The 22,253-nt window shown below is 38.3% G+C and overlaps 1 protein-coding gene across 2 annotated transcripts in view; it reads left to right on the plus strand.

Moving 5' to 3' along the window:
* LOC102842505 (mitogen-activated protein kinase kinase kinase MLT-like) overlaps positions 1–22,253 on the plus strand; it is a 244,632-nt gene that overhangs the window by 124,924 nt on the left and 97,455 nt on the right. For both annotated transcript variants that reach the window (XM_006866647.1, XM_006866648.1), the window contains exons 5-8: positions 3,557–3,622; positions 5,822–5,850; positions 5,973–6,110; positions 14,796–14,882. In XM_006866647.1, the coding sequence (XP_006866709.1) occupies positions 3,557–3,622; positions 5,822–5,850; positions 5,973–6,110; positions 14,796–14,882 (320 nt within the window). The remainder of the gene's footprint in view (positions 1–3,556; positions 3,623–5,821; positions 5,851–5,972; positions 6,111–14,795; positions 14,883–22,253) is intronic.

The raw sequence follows: 22,253 nt of genomic DNA on the forward strand, positions 1-22,253 counted from the left end.
TCCTTATGTTTAGATATACTACTCTTTAAATTTCTATTATACATTGTACACAAGTATAGACCTGGTGTGGCACTGTGGGTTAATGTGCTGAACTGTAAAATCGGTTTGAACAACAAGGTCAGTGGTTCAAGCTCACTAGCCATTCCTCGGAAATGCTATGAGTTGGAACCAACTCGAGGGCACTTATCAAAAACAACAACAATCATAATATCTGTCATGAGTTGCTATTGTTATTGTTGTTAAGTGCCCTTGATTTGCTTCTGACATTTAGTGACCCTGTGTAGGGTTTCCAAGGAGCAGCCGGTAAGTGTGTACTATACATAATACACAAATATAATACTTATATCATAATATATATCATGAATGAAAAAAATGTATTTGAAGATTATGTACTTAACAGAGTTTTGCTTTTTGAAATCTTTTCTTATCAACAACTGTAAAAAAATGTTTCTATACCTTTGATATGAATTTAAAAGATTCGATCCAAAAATTTATTCAGAAATTGATTTGAAAGCAAGTAACAGATAACTGAAATTCAGTCATAAAGATTACTAAGAGCTACCCAAATCGGGGGTGGTGTTAGGTGCTCTGACTCCGAGTGACCCCATGCACAACAAACAAAACACTGTCCAGTCCTGTGCCTCCCTCATAATCCCGAGTACGTGTGAGTCCCTATTGCAGCCACCGAGGGTCCATCTCCTTGGGGTCGTCCTCTTTTCACTCACCCTCTACTTTACCAAGCATGATGTCGTGCTGCATTGGTTGGTCCCACCAGATAGCATGTCCAAAGTACATGAGCTGAAGTCTTGCCATCCTCACTTTTAAGGAACATTCTGGTTGTACTTCTTCCGAGACAGATTTGATCATTCTTCTGGCAGTCTATGGTATATTCAGTATTCTTTGCCAGCACCATAATCCCAAAACATCAGTTCTTCTCAGTCTTCCGTATCCATTGTTCAGCTTTCACATGCATACGAGGCAATCAAAAATACCATGGCTTGGATCAGGCTTGAGTCAGGCTTGGGTCAGGTGCACCTTCATCCTCAAGGTGACATCTTTGCCCTTTAACACTTTAAAGAGGTCTTTTGAAGCAGATTTGCCCAGTCAATACCCAAGTTATAGCAGTTAAATTTCTGTTTGGTTGATGTAGAACTTCACATGGGAAAAGAGAGTTTCTTTCTTCTAATTACATCTTGCTTAATATCATTTAAATTACTAATATTTTTATTAATCTAACTCTTTATAGTGTTATCTTTATGATTTAAAAAATTTTTGTTTTGTTCTTTCATGATTCATCAGCATATAAACATCAGAATAGTAAAATAATAATTGTTGTTGTTGTTAAGTGCTGTCAAGCCAGTTCCAACTAATAGTGACCATATATAGGGTTTCTGAGGAGGAGTAGTGGATTTGAACTGCTCACCTTGTGGCTCACAGGCCAGTACTGATCCTACGGCGCCATACCAGGAATCTAAAAAAATAATGTTGTTTCTGTTGTTATGTGCTGTGGAGTCGGTTCTGACTCATAGCAACCCTGTACAGGGTTTCCGTGTTTGTAAATCTTTATGGGAGCAGAAAGCCTCATCTTTTTCCCGTGGAACAGCTGGTAGTTTCAAACTGCTGATCCTGAAGTTACAAGCCCGATTCGTAACCGCTATGCTACCAGAACTCCTTAAAAAAAAAATATATATATATATATATTTAAGTTAGCTTTGTTGTTGTTGTTAAGCGCCATCGAATCGGTTCCGAACCATAGCGACCCTGTACAGGGTTTCCAAGGCTGTAAATCTTTACGGGAGCAGAAAGCCTCATCTTTCTCCCATGGATAAAGTCTAATTTTCTATATGAAAAATGGAACCAAAACCTCATTAATAAGTTATGTTTATATAAATAGTATATTAATATGAGGAACTTACTGGATTTTGAGATTTTACTTATTATTTAGAAAAGGTAACTTGAGTAATAAAGGGAAAGGAGATACTTCAATAGAAAAAAATACTTTTTCTTCTAAGATGGAGACAATTCAAAGAATTGAACATCACTCTGAAAATAAACATGAAATGCCGGCATACCTTTCAAACAAACATTGGAGATATTGTGGGTTGGGTTCCAGCTCACTGGTTTCCCCAGTACTTATAAAAGTTATGTTTATACTATATTGTCCATTAGGTTGCACAATGGCATTATGGAAACCTTAAAATATTTCAAGAATTACCAAAATATGTAACTGAGCTACAAAGTGAGCTGTTGGAAAAATCGTACCAATAGACTTGTCAATGTAGAGTTGCCCCAAACCTTCAATTTGCTATTTAAAAAAAAGAAAGAAACGCTTTATTTTCAGAGCACAATAAACAAGGTATGCCTATATGTGTCTCTTAATATGTAGTTTTTTTGTTCAAAGGACACAAATTCAGGGGAAAAAAAACAAAACTTACTGGCACAAAGTCATTCTGACTCAGAGCGACCCTATTTAGGATTTCTGAGGCTATAAATCTGTATGGGAACAGAGAGCCTTGTCTTTCTCCCGTGAAGTGGCTGGTGGGTATAAATTACCAACCTTGTGCTTAGCAGTCCAGTGCTTATCCTCTAGCACCACTAGGGTTCATACTTAGGTTATATATGTGGTGCTGTAGTTCAAACCTACCAGCTGCCTTCAGAAACAGTATACAGGGTCACTATACAGGGTCACTCTGAGTCAGAACTGACTTGATGGCACACAACAACAGTGTGACGCTGTAGGATAAGCACTGGCCTGCTAACCACAAAGTCAGTGGTTCAAATCCACCTGTCGCTCCTTGGAAATGCTATACAGGGACACCATGAATTGGAACCGACTCAGCGGCATGTAATAATTTATTGAAGTAACTAGATTTCCAATTTACTTGTGTTGGAGAGAATTTTGGAGGGATTTAAATATAGATTACCTCAAAGATTTATCCTTATAAAAAAAAATAAGATATTTTGTAAATATATTTGTTTACTAGATAATAAGTAAAACTTCAAAATCAAAAAAATATATATTATTTACCCAAAGATTATAAACTTCTTTACCAACTATAACAAGTGAATCCTCCTAATTCTCCATCCCTGCCTCACCAAGACTCCCAAGACTGAGAAAGTAAACTAAACTGCACCAAGTAACTGCAGTTAGCCAGATAGAAACTGACAACCTTGGTCAAAAGTCCAGCTGATATAGAAGGCAGTTGGTAGACGAACCTCTTAGTCATGGAGCATGGAGCACTTGCTTCTTCCAGCTCAGTAACTATTGTCATTGCAGACTCCAGAAAATCAAGTCGTCCTTATTAGGTATTGTTAGAAGCTGGCTTTTCCCACAATCAAATTAAAGCACATTCATTTTACTTGGTATGTTATGGTAGAAATATTCTGCCTGTGTTTTATGAATCACAGAAGACTAAAAGTGCATGAATTTAGTTTCTCCTATGGAATTCTTTACAAACACTTGAAAGATGATAGTGATGTTTCAATTAGAAAAGTAGCAGGACTGCAGTGTTGAAGAATAATACTAATGGGCTCCTCTTTCCCCCTGAATGAAAAGGAATGCACTACTTACACATGGAAGCACCCGTCAAGGTCATCCACCGAGATCTCAAGTCAAGAAATGGTAACGTAGACATGCATTTTTCTTTTTCCTATTTTATTACAAATGCATGCATTCATATCAATAAAAATCAGACTGCATAGCTTTTATAACTTTCTGTTTTGGCTCATTACTGATACCATGAAAGTCTTCCTTCGGTCAATATCAAAATTCGCTACATAATTTGAAAAGGATGCATAGTATTTCATTATGTCACCTTATGGATATTTTTAAATTGTTAGGATTAATACTTTTCAACACATCCTGAATTACCTCTCTAGACTCACTTTCTAAAAGAAGTATAACTGGATGGATCAAAGTGTGTAGCCATGTATTTTTATTTTATTTTTAGATGGTTCTCTGTATCTGTAACAGGCATTTTATTCTTGTTACTTGTGAATTATTTGGTGTAAATTTTTCTGTGTGTCACCCGTGCCCACATTTTCTGGAGAAGCATCCAGAAGTGGCTGCATGTTTAGGAATCTCGAAGGCAAAGGCTTCCTTGTTCTTCTTTGTCTTTTTCTGTACTTTGTAAAAATACTTATGAGCATATATTTTACCATGTAGACAATGAGCATTTTAAATCAACTTGCAGGATTAGACATTGCCTTCAAGCAGGAGAATGCAGAAGTATTCCATGACATCTTTTGAAAATTAATGGAGAAAGGCAGTAGGAAAATCCAGTTGTCCAGCACTAACTAAAAGAAACATTGAAGCCTGCTACTTTTTAAATTTAATTATTTTCAATCTTTCTAAGTGATTCTTATAAAGGAAGACAACTGTTCATTTTCACCTAATCTTTAGCTCACTGCAGTTAAAATGGGCACATGCTAATAGTACAATCCTTAGCTGGGTAGTGTGACCGTGGAAGAAGATGACCAGCCGTACTTGCTCCTACTCAGGACTGTGAAGATGTGTGACCCTAACAGTCTACACCAAAGAATTCTTAGAAACCATATGCAGGGTCACTGTCAGTCAGAATTGCCTCTGTGACTGAGTTTGGGGGGAGGTTTTTCTGCCTCCTAAGATGTTTTCGCTAAGTCCACTTCCCTCTTGTCCTTTGCCATAGCCTTATAGCATCTGTACCTCTTTCTTAGACTGAACAACCTGCATAGGACTCTTCTTGCTTGCAATTGTATTCCTCTCTAATATCGTCTTCTTATGCAAATTTGACCACTTCTCTCCACTTAAAATCCTCTGCTTTTCCATTTCTCACAAAGATGCTTCTTGCCTCTTCCTATGCTCTTGACTTTTTTTTAGTTTTTATTGTGAAGTGAGTGATAGTTTACATGGGAGAACATCAGTTTAACGCTCAACATTTCATAGCAATGATTACAGTCTCCTTCGTGCATAATCATTCAACAGTATTTTTGCTTCTGTTCCCTCTGGTTTTTGGTCCTGACTTCTTGCACAGACCCTCTCTTCTACCTAGAAAATGGCTTTCCTCCGCCAGCTCTCTTCTTTCTGCGTTATACCTGTTTGTTCTTCAGGTACTAGCATGAGCATCATTTCCGCCAGGAAACACTCCGCCCTTCTTAGACTGCCGTAGGTATCCCTGCCGTGTTCTAAAGCACGCCACTGCAATCCTTAGAGAGTTGATCCCACCTCGTTATACAGTCTCCTGTAAGACTATACGCTCCATGAGAGCAGGACAGTACCGGTCTCCCGCGTTTTTCTCGCACAGTTTAGAACGTGACCTTGCACATAGTAGGTGATTGGTAAACACTTGTTAAGTGGATGACTGTGTGACCTAGTGAATGAATACATTTTGTCTTTGCCCTCAAAATAACTATGGAAAATCACAGATACCATCAAAAGCAATTGTCATGAGATAGTAGTAGCGTGAATGCAATCCTCAGTATCACACTGTCAGCCAGTAGCAGAACCCAGGGGGAAATTTGGTTCTCATAACTTCTGCTAACCTGTGCCTTTTGATGACTGGACAGCACTACCTTTGGATTAAAGGAATGCCTTGAAAGCCTTTTAAAATCAGCACCTCAGGGAATTTAGTATTCCTTTGTTTTTTAGTGTCAGCTCCCTTTTGCAAAATCCTCAATGCAATAAATGCTTTCTAGTCTATCATTCATTATGCAAAACTGAACTTAGGAGTGAATAGGTACAGTTTGGATGCTTTAGGTTACTTGGTTGGTTTTTTAGGATAAGACATTTCTAATAAGTTAGATGATTGTCATAATGCATCTTTTTTTTTTCTTTTCTTTTTAGTTGTTATAGCTGGTGATGGAGTATTAAAGGTAGGGTTATTTCTTTTCATTTAAAAAATATGTATTTGGTACTCTTAGATGCATATTCTTGTGACTGACACTTTTTTTTATTAGTTACTAAATAGCTAATGATACCTGTTTCACTTTCCCAGATCTGCGATTTTGGCGCCTCTCGGTTTCACAATCACACAACACACATGTCCTTGGTTGGGACTTTTCCATGGATGGCTCCAGAAGTAATCCAGAGCCTCCCTGTATCGGAAACCTGCGACACATATTCCTATGGGGTGGTGAGTTCATTTTGCATTTCTTGTTGCTTAAAAGAAAAAGCCAAGCTACACATAGCTGCATCGGTTTATAATTTAACACAGGTTTATTTAAGACTCTGATGTTGTTTCTGGTGGAATGCCAAGAACAAAGACAAAAGGGAGAGCACTTTCTAATTTCTAAAATGTTGCTAATTGAATAAAAATTGCTGAAATATTTACTCTGATCACTTTTTGGGGGGGATTTGAGATCCATAGTCCTGTGTTGAGAAGCAGCCCATGCCACTTCCAATAAACAGATTAGGTAGACACCTGCAGTAGTGTGGCCGTAACACACTTCTGTGGAGAATGCTTTCCTGGGTAGAAATCTGAGTGGAGAAGGTCCCTGGAATTCAGTGGGAATATGGGTCATTTGGAACAGCACTTCATTGTAATGAATGGCTCAAACAGATCTACCAAATAAGTTAGCTACCAGGAGATTTTTTAATGTCAGCTAGCTATTAAACTATGATTAGTGAGTTTGTGGAGAGTACATGGCCTTTCCCAAACTTGAACAAGCGCTATACAGAAATAGTGACTCTCTAAAACATGAATCTCAGGCATTACATAAGAATAGAAGTCCCTGGGTGGTATCAATGGTAAACATGGTCACCGAGAAGTTGGAGGTTCGAGTCCACCAGAGGACCTCAGAAGAAAGGCTGGCATCTACTTCCAAAAAAACCTGGCAATCGAAAACCCTATGGAGCATACTTCTCCTCTACTACGTGGGGTCTCCATGAGTCAGAAATTCCTTGAAACAACTAGTAGTTGTAGAACATTAGAAGAGCACCAAGCAAGGTAGTTTCAAGAACAGAATAATAATTTGTTGTCTTTCTGAGGGATAGGGTGTTTATGCCCCAAAATGCTGTATAGTCTTTAAAAACTCCAAAACTGTACCTGAAATTTCCTGTCTGTTTATCTCATCTCCCAACCAATGTCCTCTGTATTTACTCTATTACTTCTGAAAAGGCAATCGTCATAGTAACGGGAAAAGAAACTAACTTGGGTCCCAGTCATTGCATCCCTTCTTCCTGAACTTTTGTGTTTTCTGATTGAAGCACAAGAGGTGACCAAAGTTGTCAAACACATTTCTTTTTCTTTACAGCTAATTATGGGCATTATTAGGTCTACGGAGTTGGTTTTGGCTCTAAGCTACCTTCCGAACAACAGATTGAAACACTGCCTAGTCCTACGCCATCCTCACAACTATTGTTGTGTTTGAGCCCACTGTTGAGGCGACTGTTATCAGTTGATCTCAGTAAAGATCTTTCTCTTTTTCACTAATCCTCTACTTTACCAAGCATGATGTCCTTCTCCAAGGACTGGCTACTCTTGATGACCAAACGCATGCGCCAAAGTCTCGCAATCCTCACTTCTAAGGAACATTCTGGTTGTACTTCCTTCCAAGAAAGATTTGTCCGTTCTTCTGGCAGTCCATGGTACATTCAGTTAGTCAGTCTCTAGGTATTTACTGCTGGCTGCATGACTAAAATTTTAGGCTTGTTTGAACTGGCTCACTCTTTCTGAATCATACCATCTTATGTACAACAAATTAATATAATGGAGATTTTGTTGGCTATTGAAAAATTATTTCAGCAATGAGATATGTATGTTTTTGGCTAACGGCTAGAATTTCATAGATTGGAAGACAACAGTGGTGTCAGGCCAAAGAATCTAATTTCCCTTCATTTTGTTTGTTCCTAAGAGTGGAGGCTATAAACTATTACAGACTCATTCAAAGAAGGAAAAACACTTAAGTTCTACAATAGACTAGATTCTAAAACTTACCTTCTATATCAAAGTTACTACATTACAGCTATCATGTAAACCACTTGCAGGGGATTCTGAGAATGGGGGCTTTTGTTGCAATTTGTGACAGTATTTTTTCTTACAAAGTTATGTTCCTTCATTATTATTTTTTATCTAAATTTATTTGTAAGTTAATAATAAGGATAGTAGTTGAAAACGTAAAAGATTCTGTAAAATTCAGGACAAAAGTAGCATCCTTGTTCCACAATATCCATTCCCTATCCCCTCTCTCCAGAGGCACCTACATTCAAATCTTTCTGCTACGAAGGTTATTTATACCTCGATCTTTAAACCATAAGCTTCGGTTGTTACTTACTAGTTTATTAGATTTGGGCATTATTTGTTCACATTCTACTTTAATGAGGTTTTTAGTCTTTACTTTCTTTTCCTATATTCTCAATATTATTTTCTGACAGTTTTAGTTCATATACTGTGTCTCCATTATAGTAACCATATAAACATTGTTCACAGAGCAATAAGATTGTGTTTTCTATCTTGTCAAGTGTTTTGTTTTCCCTGCCGTTAGTAGTTACTGTTCATTTGCTTGGTTTCTTTTATAACTCGTGTATTATGTGTCATAAGAAATCTTTGCCAAACCCTTTGTCACTCTTATGTTTTCTTCTAGAATTTATAGGTTTCACTTCTTGCATTTAGGTATGTACTCCATTATTGGATAACATTTGGGGGACTGGTAGTGTAGTAGGTTATGTGTTAGGCTGCTAATGTCAGGGTCAGCAGTTCAAATCCACTAGCTGCTCCACAGGCTAAAGATGAGCCTTTCTATATAGATTGACATCCTCGGAAACACTATACAGCACGGGTGGGAAACCTTTTTTTATTTACAACACCATTCACGGGCCATACAAAATTATCAACTTAAATATCAGCCTGCTATATTTGGTCAAACATTTAATTAACCCATCTCTAATGTGATGGCTGGAACTGAGATTGCCTTGGTAGGGCCAGACTAAATGATTTCATGGGACTTACATGGCCTATGGGCCAGATGTTCCCACCCCTCTATACAGGGTTGCTGTGAATTAGAACCAACCGAATGGCATGTAGCACCGTGTAGTATAAGATAGGAGCGGAAGTTCTTTTTTCATTTATTTTAATGTGGCCTTGTATTGTAAAAATCATTCTTTCCCCCATTGAATGGTACGTTGCTGAAAATCATATATATGTGTGTAGATCTCTTTCTGGGCTCTCTCCTTTCTCCCATCCAAGTACTAACTAGGTCTAACCCAATTGAGCATGTTCAGGTTGGTATGCTGTAGACTTGGTCCTGTTTCTATTTACCATTTCATTCCCAAAATGACCATCAAAGCTGGAAAACAGCCATCAGCTCCAGCAAACATCACTCCCTCAAGTCCTTTTTCTCACACTGACATATCCTAAAGCTCTCAGACCTGTTGTTTGCTGGGATGATTATCATTTTAAAGTTATTTTTCACATTTATTTGAATTTGAATTTTTTTTTCTTATGACTTTTTAATTGTCTTTATTTTGAGATTATATATGGTTTAAACAGATATGTACAGGTTTCAGGTTGACAAGGGGTAGATTGTGATAGTTAAGGTTGTATGTCAACTTGACTGAGCTAGGATTCCCAGTGATTAGGCAGTTAAGATGGAATCATCCCTCATGATGAGATCTGCTGTAAGCGGCCAATCAGCTGAAAGGGGATTTCCTTAGGGGTGTGGCCTGCTTCTACTTTGCGGAAACTCAGGCAAAGCTTGCTGAATAAGAAGGCTTTTGAGGCTCCTCTGTACAGGGTCCATGTGAAGGGCTTTTACTTTTTAAATTCTCTCCCAGAAAATTTTGATCCTAAGATACATCTTTGAGTTATGTATAGGGTGAACTTTGCTCTTAGTATTCATTCATTTATGAAAACTAACTTCACCCTACCACCTGTCAAAGCCTCACAGGTGCCAAAAATTTGAGTATAAACTGAATCCATGAGTTTTTTTTTAGCTGAAGTAGAATTTTAGTGGCAGTAACCAAGAATGAATTCTTTTTCATGTGAACTGTGAAAGATGTTAAGAAGCTTCTGTTTATAGGCTTAGGGTCTTTTCCTATATCTTCTTAACCTTTTTTTTTTTTTTTCACTCCGTCCAAATAGATCCTCCTTCTTACACGTAATTTCGCTCTTCAGTGTAATTATTTCTTCCGAAGTGGCAAATGCTGGGGGTTTTTTTGGGGGGTTTTCTTTAAGCTTTTCTTTCATATGACTGTGCACTACTTTTATTACTCTGCTCATTAAGTTTTCTGTCTACTTGGTTTGCTGAGTCTACCTTTGTTTTGTTGTACTTATTTATTTTAGGAGATTTAACACATACTCTACCAATCATTGTATTAAGTAATTTTAACTTATTGAAACAAGCTTTATAGACAGTCACCGAACATTTCTAGTATTTACACAGTCGATAATGTCTGTTTGTCCCAGTCACATGCTCATGAATATTAATTCGATGTTCATGCTAGAGTCTTCTCTTAACCTGTGGAAACCAAAGTGCCTTTCCAGTGAAGCTGTTTACTTTAAAACAGCATCTGTTACTTCGCTGTCTTGAAGAGAGAGTGTCACTCAGAGTGCTGACTAAACCCAGACAGTGACTTCTGACTTCCGCAGCAGCCCATTCGGAGAAGCGTCCATATGCTAATTTAATTATAAGCAAGAATTCAGGACTTAATTTCATTCTGACCCCTTCCCATTCTGCATTAAAGAAACACCGTTAGTGAAGGGAAAAGTATAAGGCATACATACTTTCCACAGCCTTTTTGTTAATAATCACAGAGTTTTGAAAACTGAAGAGTGTGTCCTGTGCTCAAAGTAGACAGGACATAAAGGAGCAGGCCAGGCCAGGTGTGAAGATTGGGTCACGTTAGTTATTAAAAACCTGTGACCCATGACCTCTGAAAATGATAGCTCTCTAGGAAAGCAGTCTGGTTATTAGAGTTTTTGTTGACCTCTCTAAAAAGGTGATGAGAGTCACTGATTGTGAGTCGAATCATTTGTTTAATTACCTTCATATTCATTAAGGACTCCTGATGTGGCGCTGTAGTATCAGCACTGGACTTTGAGTCACAAGGTCGGCAGTTCAAACCCACCAGCCATTCCTCAGAAACCGCAGGCAGGCTCATTATGAGTCAGAACCGACTCGAGGGCACTTTAAGAGTCTGCTCTGCTCACTGGAGCTCCATCCCCATGGCAGCCACACACAGAAATGAATAAGGATCATAAGAAAAAAAACCAGAGTTGTCTGTTTTTACATCCACCCTTCAAAACTCAGTTATGTTTTTTGCTTTGGGTCCTTGTATTTTTTTCAGATTTGCTATAAGAACTGAAGTTCCATTACTCTGAAAAGCACTCACCTTCGTGGCTTGATAAACTTATGCTGCATCTTAACACATGGCAAGAGTAACTAGCCTCAGCCAGCCTTAAAATAAACAATGCTCTGCAAATGCCAGGACTGGATCTTGTGATCCTGGCTTTAAGCTGGTAAACTTTGCTAGGCAGGCAATGGTTTCTCTCCCCATTTTGTAAGAAAGGAGATTTTATCCCCAAACCAGCAGTATTTAGTATGTCGTCCACAATAATGGTAAGACTGAAGTAAAGCAAAAATCAATGAAAAAATAATCCTTCTAAGAACAGAAGGTCCAGCTACCCTTTAAAAACAAAGCTCTCCTAATGACAATGCTGAAAGAATTACCTTTTGGAAGCTTCTCAGCCAACAGCAGCTTTGAATATACAGTAGCTTAAAGAGACAGCCCGGCTGCCTCACTAGTCTCTGAGCTGAGTTCCAGAACCCCCAGGACTCAGGTAATGACTTTCCATTGTTTGTAAAAGAAAAGGCAAGTAAAATACCCAGTGTAGTCCAAGTTTCTATTCTGTAAATGGGAAACAGGAATTTTCCTTGGGAGCGCAGTTTGAATGTGAAGGCTTCTCGGATAAAGTGAGCTGGAAACTATTTTTAAGGTGAAAGATCACAATAATGTTTGGCCTGCTATTTTCAGGCAGAGTTGAATATAATTTTAGACCTCCAAGTGACTTCCTGAACACAATTGCTTAACTTTTTTGTGTGCCAAATGTCACTTTCTTTAGTATAGAAGAAGCTATTGTCTTGTCTCACACCACCTACTTTTTGATCTATTAGTGAAGCTGGTAAATGAATAGGAAATCATGATACTGGAAGTAAACTATGGATCTCCTTGAGGTCCAAGCTCACAGTCGTTAACGATGCCACCGCTGACAATTGGACACATCAAGTGACTCCCTCAACCACAGACAGGGAGCAAAGTGAACTGTCTTGTTTTTCTAAGATGAGAACTCTTTGAGATCTATAACCCTAAGCTTAGATTTTGAACATTTTCCAACTGAGTATTTTGGAATAAAGAATCACAGAAATCTTTTCGGTGCTTTTCCCCAACTCTTGGCTTTGCATTTTACCTCATAAAACCCACCCTGTCTTTGTGTATGGAGGTTAGACTAAGAGAGGAGGAGGAGGCACAAGACTGCTCCTCTGGATGCTTTGGGGTTGGAGCAGTTGATTTATTAGAGGCTGATTTCACTATTCCCATTCTCCTTAGGAATGCCAAATTAATCTTTTTTTGCTCTTTATAGCCTTTCCCCTCCTCAACCCCAGGATCAGTAGAGTCGTAATTGCATCAAATTGAGGGGCTTCATTTCCTGCTCAGCTCTCTGGCCGTCCCTCTCCCCTCCCCTGTGCAGGCCATTGTGGTGTGTTAGGGGGACTGCATCTGTTCTGGCTCTTACTTCCCCTCACTTATAGTTAGCTAAAATTGTCCCCTCTGGGATACCCCTTACCTTTTCCTAATCACTTCTGTGACTCCAATAGAATTATTCAGTAGCTTTTCTAAAGAAGTACCTTACACACTTGATTAAAAGCCCAAAGAGGTCGTGATTTTTTTTTTCTCCCAGTTTGAGCAGCATCTGCCAATTTCCCTGATTTTCCTGCTAAATTGTCCTCAGTATTAGCCAGAATTCATTTAACATGCTGTGGCTCAAATAAGACTGAGCATTGGCTGAGGTAATAACAGGCAGTGCCTGGGTTACGGAATGTCCGATTTATGGACAACTCCTATTTGCCCTTTGTTGTTGTTGTGAAGTGCTGTCGAGTCGGTTCCGACCCATAGCAACCCTGTATAGGGTTTTCAAAGAGCAGCTGGTGAGCTTGAACCGCCGACCTTGCAGTTCAAACAGCTTTGCAGTCTGGCGCATTAACCCACAACGCCACACCAGCTCTTACTTTAGACAATTCAACCAGCCCTTACCCCTACTTGCAACAAATTCTTCATCACAATCAGCTTAACTTGCTTCAGATGCAGTTTTTAAGTCACTGAAATCAATGATGCAGTTTTGAATCATAGAAATCATCGAGCCTCTTCTTACATGAAACTAAGGGTAAATAAAAACTGTAGGCACCTGTTCTGTCTCACCTACAATTTCCGATTAAAGAATAAAAGACAGAATTAGGAACAGATCTTATTAGAAACCCAGGAATTGCTGTAGTAGCAATGGAGTTAGAGGTCTATAGAGTTTGACCCAACAGATTGTATATCCTCTGTCTATTCTTGTTTAGAAAGAGACTTTTGCTCATTTTCAGAACAAGGGAAATCTAAATCTAATCTGCTGAGTTCTTATTTTGTTTCTGTTTCTGCCATGGCCCCATGTCTAAAATATGGTGCATTGCATTCTTCTTCATCCTCTACCTTCCTGTCTCATGCCACTTACTTTTTGATACATGACTGAATCTGATAACTCCTCTAGAGTTAACACGTGGATAAGAGCTTGACATTCCAAGTGAGAGAGCAAATTTGTTTGGGGCTCTGCCTCTTGATGACTGTCTTTGGGCAATATATTTAACGTCCTTAAAATTTAGTTTCCTCATCCATAAAATGAAGATCATATCTACCTGGTGAGGTTGATATTAGTCATGATAACAAAGGCAAAGGATTTAATAGGCGCCTGGAACATAATAAGTACTCAATAAATGATAGTTGTTACTATTACAATTACTATTGATAGAACTCGAATGACTCGCATTTCACAGAGTATTGGTAGACTCAAGTTTTTGACAGCCATTTGGAGCTGAGTGTACAAATTTCCATTCTCAGTGTTTTCATAGAAGCCAGAGTTGGTGACTGTTCTCAGCATCTCCAATATCATGGCTTTATTTTGTCATTACAGTCCATTCGTATTAATCATGCTGATTCCAAGGATTGCAGAGGGTTGAAGATATACTTGTACAATCAGCATATTCCTACATAAAATGCTTATTAAATTTCAGAATGTACTAAACCAGATAGATGAAAATGACAAACTCAGTTTGACAGAGATTTCTCCAAAACACCAAATCTCAACATTACACTTGCAAGTATCTACCTTTGTGGGTTCAGTGACTCAATGCACGATTTGGATCTTAGGCTCAGGTTTTTTGATGGGACCATTTACTGAACCTTTAAAAAATATATTAAGATAGCTAGTTGTTATAGAGAAATTCATCAGAGATTTAGAGTAGAAAGATTTCAACTAGCAAAATGCAAAATCTAATTTGTGAATATTTGAGAATTGTAAATCATTCAGGTCCATTGGTTTAAGTCTGACTCTAGTTATCATTATTTCTAAACCAGTTTTTTTTTTTAATTTATAAGAAGATACATTAAAAGTCTATAATATATGGAAGGAGCCCTATACATGAATATGTATGTTTTGCCCAAGTTTCTTCAGATGAGGTTGGTTGCATTTGGTTAATTGGATGCAGTTAAATGTTAGCTAAAATTTCAGTAGTATATCAAAAATATAAAGTACAAGAATAAAAATTCCACTTTCTTTTTGTTCCAGGTTCTCTGGGAGATGCTAACAAGGGAGGTCCCCTTTAAAGGTTTGGAAGGATTACAAGTAGCTTGGCTTGTAGTGGAAAAAAACGAGGTAAGACTACGTTTCTACATTCAGGTACATAGATCAGAAAACAGTATTGGGGTTTTGCAAAAGACTTTTTCATCTTCTTCAAATTGAAAGTAAGTTCACGCTTATGGAAAGATTAGCAGTAGGAGCTAGCACAAAGGGTCAAAGTGATGTTATTCCTCATGAATGGACCCTTTACATCTAATTGTTGCAGCTTCACGTCGTGATGCTGTAGATCAAAAATTGTACAACTACTGTACTAGTTTCTCAGTCTCAATTGTAAAACCTAGGGGTTTGTTCTTAGTGATGAAAGAAGCCATTGCGTCCAAGGTAGGGGAACAGTTTAACTCCATCTCCTGCGTTTAGGACATCTTTTTTACTGGCCGGGAGTTGATATATCTGTAAGAGACCTTCAGCTACTTCAACTTACCTCTCCCAGCAGGAGTCACTATAGTACAAGAAGCTGTCGCTTAGATGAGAATTTCAAAAATAAAAGAAGAAAAAATAGTTTCAAAAAAGGGGAAAATTACAGATTTGCCACCTACGTTGAACACTACATTGAAGATGAGCTTCTCACTGGAATTGGCGAGGCAGCGGCATAACTGTTGGCTTCTTCATGCCGAGCCTTTCCATTTCAAAAGGACTTCAGTGGCGTAAACACCGTCTGTGCTGTGTCTCCAGCCTCGCTTTTCTTCTTCCCACAAATTGAGGCTTTCAGTTAGTTGGACCTATGAGCCTACATCAGAGAACATGGTACATTCATATCAAAGAGAGCAACTACATTTTGAAAGGTTTAAAATTGTGACTGAAACGCACAGCCATGGAAATTCTCAGCATAAGGATGAAGCATCCAATATCAAGGTATTATGAGAACTTAGATCATGTAATGGCAGCATGCGGTTGTCTTTGCAATGCAAAACAACTTTATTTCACAAACCGTCTTCATTTCCAGATCTTATCTGTGCCTTCCACTGAGGGTGAGAATGCAACCTTGGGAAGAAATAATTTGCCAAAATGGTGAATATATAAAAATTGTTCCTTTTTAATGCTTTAAAATGATTGGATTGATCTGATCCCCATGTGAGTACAGGAACAAACTAGATTAATGAAAACGCTGCTGTTGACTAGGAGAAACCAAGTTTCCATGTGTGAGATCACACAGTCCAGAGTTGCCTTATTAATTTGCCCTCCTGGTTCATTGGGAATGGATGCAATGTTCACAATCGCTGAACAGGATGGGAGAAAGCTGCCAATTTAAGAAAAATGAAAAGGAATTACATTTGGGAATGTGTTTTGCCATTGTTTCACAGGAGCGGTTCCATTTTAATTAAACGTGATGGTGATGCCTGGACCTCACACCTTTCACAGGATAACTGATATTTTCACCGTCTGAGATCCCATTTGTTTCTGTTCTGTTTCTTTTGCTGGTGAGATGATTAGATGTTTGGTTCTGAGTTTACAAATGAGAGTGAAGCAAAGTATTGACCTTCTATTGACTTTGGAACAAACCATTCAATGTAATCTTTTCCCTCTAAATTGTTTCCAGATAAACCAGAAGAAAGATGTTGCTTTTTGGTGTGTGTGTGTTTATTGCTAACTGGAACCTTCAAATATGTATAATAGAGAGCAAATTATGCTTAAAAAGTAATATTTTACCTAAGAGATGGCAGAATAGGTGTGAATCTAAAACATTCTCAAAACTTTGGAGTATCTGTCAAGGATAAAAGTGAGTTTAGAAAGTCATAGCTGATGAAAAGTTCTCAAATACTTCCCAGGCCACATTGATTAGATAGTAATAAATTGAATAACAGTATTAAATGATATTAAATTGAAAGAAACCCATTTGGTGAAATAAATTTGTTCTATTTCTAATGAAGTTAAGAAAAATTGGATACTACAAGGATATTTGTCCTCATCCTATATAATATTTGTCAAAAATATAGAAATTAAGTTTTGTCATCATTTCAAGAAGGCATCTCTAGCTCACCTCATAAATGAAGATGCTCATTTCTAAAACAAAAAAAATTTTACATACGTTTATATCATTCCTAATGTTATGATGTTTCATAATAAAATTGAGACTTTGACTTAAATAAACTTAATTTACACAATTCCTTCAATTTCAAATAATTTTGTTTCTGCTTTGGAAATCTTTGAGTTAATGGACGTTAGCCATTGAATTGAAAAGAGAAAATTGTGCTTAAAAAGAAACAGGTCTCTCTTAAATAAAGAGTAGAATGTTTAAGCTTTCAGAAATGTATTTTAGATGTGATCTACCCATCCTATAATGTACCCCTTATGTTAGGATTGCTTTTTCTTTATCACTTTTAATTTTGAGTTAATTATAGACTCACAGGACGTTGGGAAAATAGTACAGAGAGTTCTGTGTACTGCTCACTTAGCCTCCCTCAGTGGTGATGTTGTGTGTGCTATCATATTGGTGTCACGGTACAGGATAAGCACTGGACCACAAGGTCAGTGGTTTAGACTCACCAGCCACTCCTCAGAATCCCTGTACAGGGTCACTGTGAGTCAGAAACAACTTGATGGCAATTAACAACAACATAGTACAACATCAAAACCAGGAACTTGATACTGATACAATAGACTTAGACTTAACCAGCCTGTAGACTGCCAAAAGAACAAACCAATCTGTGTTTGAAGAAGTACACCCAGAGTGCTCCTTGAAATCCCGGATAGCCAAACTTCGTCTCTCATACTTTGGACATATTATCAGGAGGGACCAGTCCCTAGAGAAGGCTATCATGTTTGGTAAAGTGGAGAGTCAGAGAAAAAGAGGAAGACCCCCAATGAGATGGATTTGCACTGTGGCAGCAGCAGTGGGCTCAGGCTTAGCACCGATTACAAGGAAGGCATGAGACTGTGTATGTTTTGTTCAGTTGTGCACAGAGTCACTATGAGTCGGTACCAATTCAAAGGCACCTAACAACAGATTTGTAGACCTTATTCAATTTCACTATTTAGAATTGCCTTTTGAACATATAGAAAAATCAGTACTCTCCATAAAAACATTATCTCTGAAAATCGTTGCTTCAAACCCATGGTCATGAAATAAGGTCTTTGAAATAGTTTTTCCTAATATTAAATTCTACTAAATTATAATTATAAAGCAGTACTAAGCTTTACAAAGTAAAAAGTTAATCGTTAAGGATTTTGAGAGATGAAATTAATAGGGTAATGTTAATACTTTTTTTGAATGTTACAGATATGGATATTTGTCTTCTCATTTTAGTTATGAAATAAGTGGTCATCAGAATATTCTGGCAGTATAATTTCTATTTTTCTCAATGATTAGAATTTTATTTATATAAACTTAAAACATTTTTTTCTAAGTAGCAAAACTACTGTTCTTGATTGACGTTGTTGTTAAGTGCCGTCGAGTCGGTTACGACCCATAGCGACCCTGCACAGGGTTTCCCAGGCTGTAAATCTTTACAGGAGCAGAAAGCCTCATCTTTCTCCCGCGGAGCAGCTGGTAGTTTCAAACTGCTGACCCTGAGGTTAGCAGCCTGATTCATAACCATGCTACCAGAGCCCCTTGAGTCAGCTCTTATTCAGAGTGACCCTGAATAGGGTTTTCAGAGGAGCAACTGATGGATTTGAACTGCTGACCTTGTGATTAACATTCCAGTGCTTATCCTACAGTGCCACACCAGGAGTCCTTGATTAACATTGATGACCTCATAAAACTTAATCCACTGCTGTTGACTATAGAAAAAGATAATGAAAAAAGACACTTCAAAAAATAATTCTTATATCCTATATAGAAAATGCTACAAAAGAGAATACCATATATAATCTTTAAAAAGAAAGTTAGCCTAATGCAATTGAAATATAGTTAAATTTGAGAAGTTTTATTTTAAGCATTTAAGTTTTAAATAGTGTTGAAAACCTGATGCTAAGATCTGGTTATTTCAGAATGTTTTCATGCATTAGGAATGCTCAGTGTTATGTAATCAGGACTTAAATGTTTGGGAATCTATTTTGAAGTACTTTTTAATGCACCAAAATAATCCCTTACATAAAATGCCTGAGTTCAAATTTAGGTGATATTTGACTGTGTCAAATTATTTTCTATCAGTGTGTCTTCTTGGATCATGTCTCCCATGTGGTGTCTCAGAAGGTTGCCATCTAAGTAGATGATGGCCATCCATATTCACCCGGTTCACATGTCAGTTTTAGAAGTATGTTGAGACACAGTAGTATTGGAAAGCGCCACCCTTAGTGAAAACTCCTTGCTTTGATTACACAGCAGTACATTCCATTGCATGACTACAATTACAGTTTGTTATTATTAATTCCCACCTCCAACCATCTTGTTTTAGAAGAAAAAACAAACAGCTGATTTTCCTTTTGAGCTTCATCAAATGGTTTTCAGCTCACAGTAGAGTAAAATAATGGCACAACTTACAGCATCTTGTTTTATTGATGACATAACAAGACCAGACATTTAAAGGTTCTCAACATAGTCTCCAACTCGGGAGAGGGTTATTTTGTTTTGTCTTTTTACTTGTTTTGTTTGTATTTTAAGTTTGTAATTCCAAATATAGAGTGTTTGCTCACCAAGGCAACTATTTTTCTGGTTTTTCACATGCTGTTGTTGTTCAATGGCCTTCGAGTCAGTTCATAGCAACCCTGCATAGTGTTTCTGAGAAGCCGCTGGTGTGTTTGAACCACTGACTTTGTGGCTAAAAGCCTTCTGCTTATTCTACAGCGCCACACCAGGACTCTCACATAGCCTCCCTCAAATTCAACAAAGTTCAAGTTGTAAGTTTCTCATTTGCAAAACTTCCTTGGTAAACAATGCTGTGAGATAAATCTTCAAGCCTGTCACACTCTGTTTACAGTCCTCTGCTCTCCCAGCCGAGCTATCAGAGGGTGCGCCCTGTGCTTTTTCTAAAATAAGTGTGTTAACCTTCCTACTCCATTTCCAAATTGAAATTCAGAGGTAACACAACCTACCTACACATTGTTTTGTAAGTCAAATAATACTCTCACTGTTTTATCAAGGGAAAATAAGCAAAGTACGCATTACAGAAGTGTAAACGCTCAGGCATGGTCATGCCAGCAGAGATCCTGCAGTGCTCTTAGATACTTGCACCTGTGGGTCAATAGGATGCCCAGCTACAAATGAGTCTGATGATACTGGCTTGAATAGAAGCTTCAGGACTGTCAGCAGTACTGTGGATTACATTCTCCAAGAATCTTAGTAAAGGTATGAATACAGCAAAAAGTATCTGCTTTTGATTGATTTTATTTGGAAGCTGCATTCTTGGGAAGTCCAGTACATATGAACACTCTTCAAAAAAGACTTTGTGTTGACTTGTAAATTGTAGTTGGTTCAGAAAACTAGAAAACACTGCTGTATTAACTCACATGATTGCACACCTGGCATTTGAAATCTGGTGAAGGCAAGGGAGTTCCTGATCCTGTTGGAATTGGTATAGCTGACCCACGCCCCTTATAAATGCCCCTCAGAACCCTCCAGTCTTTAGAAGAAACAGAAAATGCCTCCACAGATTTCTATACTGGGGTGTCACGTGTTCTATGAGAACCATTCAGAACAAGGCTGATCCTCACATAAAATCTGCCTTGTATCTGAGCCTTCCAATAGACAGGTATCTTTCACTTTTCAAAGTTTGTTTTGTACCACTTGCTTTTAGGAAAGACCTACATTTGTGTGTGTGTGTGTGTATAAGTACTATTGAATCAGTTGTCTCATAGCGACCCTGTATAGGGTTCCCAAGGAGTGACTGGTGGGTTTGAACCACAAACCTGTGGTTAGCATTCTAGTACTTATCCTACAGTGCCACACCAGAATTCTAAAGACCCACATTAGTACCTGTTTTTACTAACAGTAAGGAATCTGAAAAGAATGTTCACTTTTACGAAAAAGGTGCAAAGTGAAACTAGTATTCAGTATATGTTTTGCAGTGAGCCATTAAGAGACAGCAGCCCCCTGGAGCAGCCAGAGCGGAGCTGCGAAGCTCCTCCCAGAACTGTATTCAGCATCTCAGTATCACACCACCTAGCTTTGAACTGTGTCCATAGACACTGTATGTTAATGTCATTTTAAGTTTTATGTGTTATTTGCTATGATTTGGTAGATTATTTTTTGGGTTCTGGGAACACTCAAAGTTTTTTACCATATAAATTAATGGTAATTGCTACACTTTACACAATTTTGGCTTATACAGGAGAACATTTTACTTCGCACGTGGGTGGCGGGGGTGGGGGGTCAGGGAGCAGATTTATATAGGTGTGACAAAAACTAAGCCATAATGAGCCGTGCATTGTTATAGACTGAATTGTGTCCCTTGAAAATATGTTATAAATCTTAACTAACCTCTATGCCTGTGATTTGAATGAAGGTCTGGTGTAGTACTCCCTATAGGATAAGCACTGGACTGCTAACAACAAGGTCAGGTGTTCAGACCAGTGACAATTAGCAACAATTAACTGTGATTATAATCCCATTAATGACCCCTGGTATGGTGTTGTGAGTTAATGTGCTACAAATGAGTTAATGTGTTACAAAATCGGTTTGAACTGCAAGGTGGGCAGTTCAAGCTCACTTGCTGCTCCTTGGAAACCCTATACAGGGTCACTATGGGTTAGAACCGACTCAAAAGTACTTAACAACAACAATAATCCCACTTGGGAATATACTGTCTTTGTTATGTTAATGAGACAGAATTAGTGTAGGGTGTGTTCTAAATCCCTCTCTTTTGAGAGAGAATAAGAGATTAAACAAGCAAGCAAGGGAAGCAGAGTTAGGAGAAGAGAGATTCCACATGAAGGTCTCCCTGGAGCAGAAGGTCTGAAGAGTCCAGGACAGACCTTCAGAGCCAACCGGGAGAGAAAGCCTTCTCTTTAAACCAGCATCTTGAATTCAGACTGCTGGCCTCCTGAGCTCTAATGAACTCTGGTGGTGCCTTTGGATATACAGTGGGGGGCTAATGGCAAGGTCAGCATTTCAAAGCCACAGAAAAATCATAAAGCTTTCCAGCTTCAGAAACCCTATACAGGGTCGCTGTGAGTCAGAACCGACTCGACAGCACACCACCACCACCAAAGCTGTGAGAAAATGCATTGCTGCTTGTGAGGTTATTTGCGTGTGGTTTTTCTGTTATAGCAGCACTAGCTGTTTAAGACAAGCATTCAGAATACTGGGCCTACCAATGAGAAAGTGCACAATTCTTTAAATGACCTGTATGATCTGTGCTTCAGAGTTGTTCTCCTGCTACCAAAGCTAAGTTGGTTTCCTAGTTGGCTGGACTGCCTGCATATTTAATATCCTATAGTAGTCTGTAAAAGTACATTGATCATGACCACGTTGGTCTACCAGTAAAGGGAAGTGGTGGTCGGGGGGGG

This window comes from Chrysochloris asiatica, unplaced genomic scaffold (assembly GCF_000296735.1).
Source record: "Chrysochloris asiatica unplaced genomic scaffold, ChrAsi1.0 scaffold00094, whole genome shotgun sequence".
Taxonomy (NCBI): Eukaryota; Metazoa; Chordata; class Mammalia; order Afrosoricida; family Chrysochloridae; genus Chrysochloris; species Chrysochloris asiatica.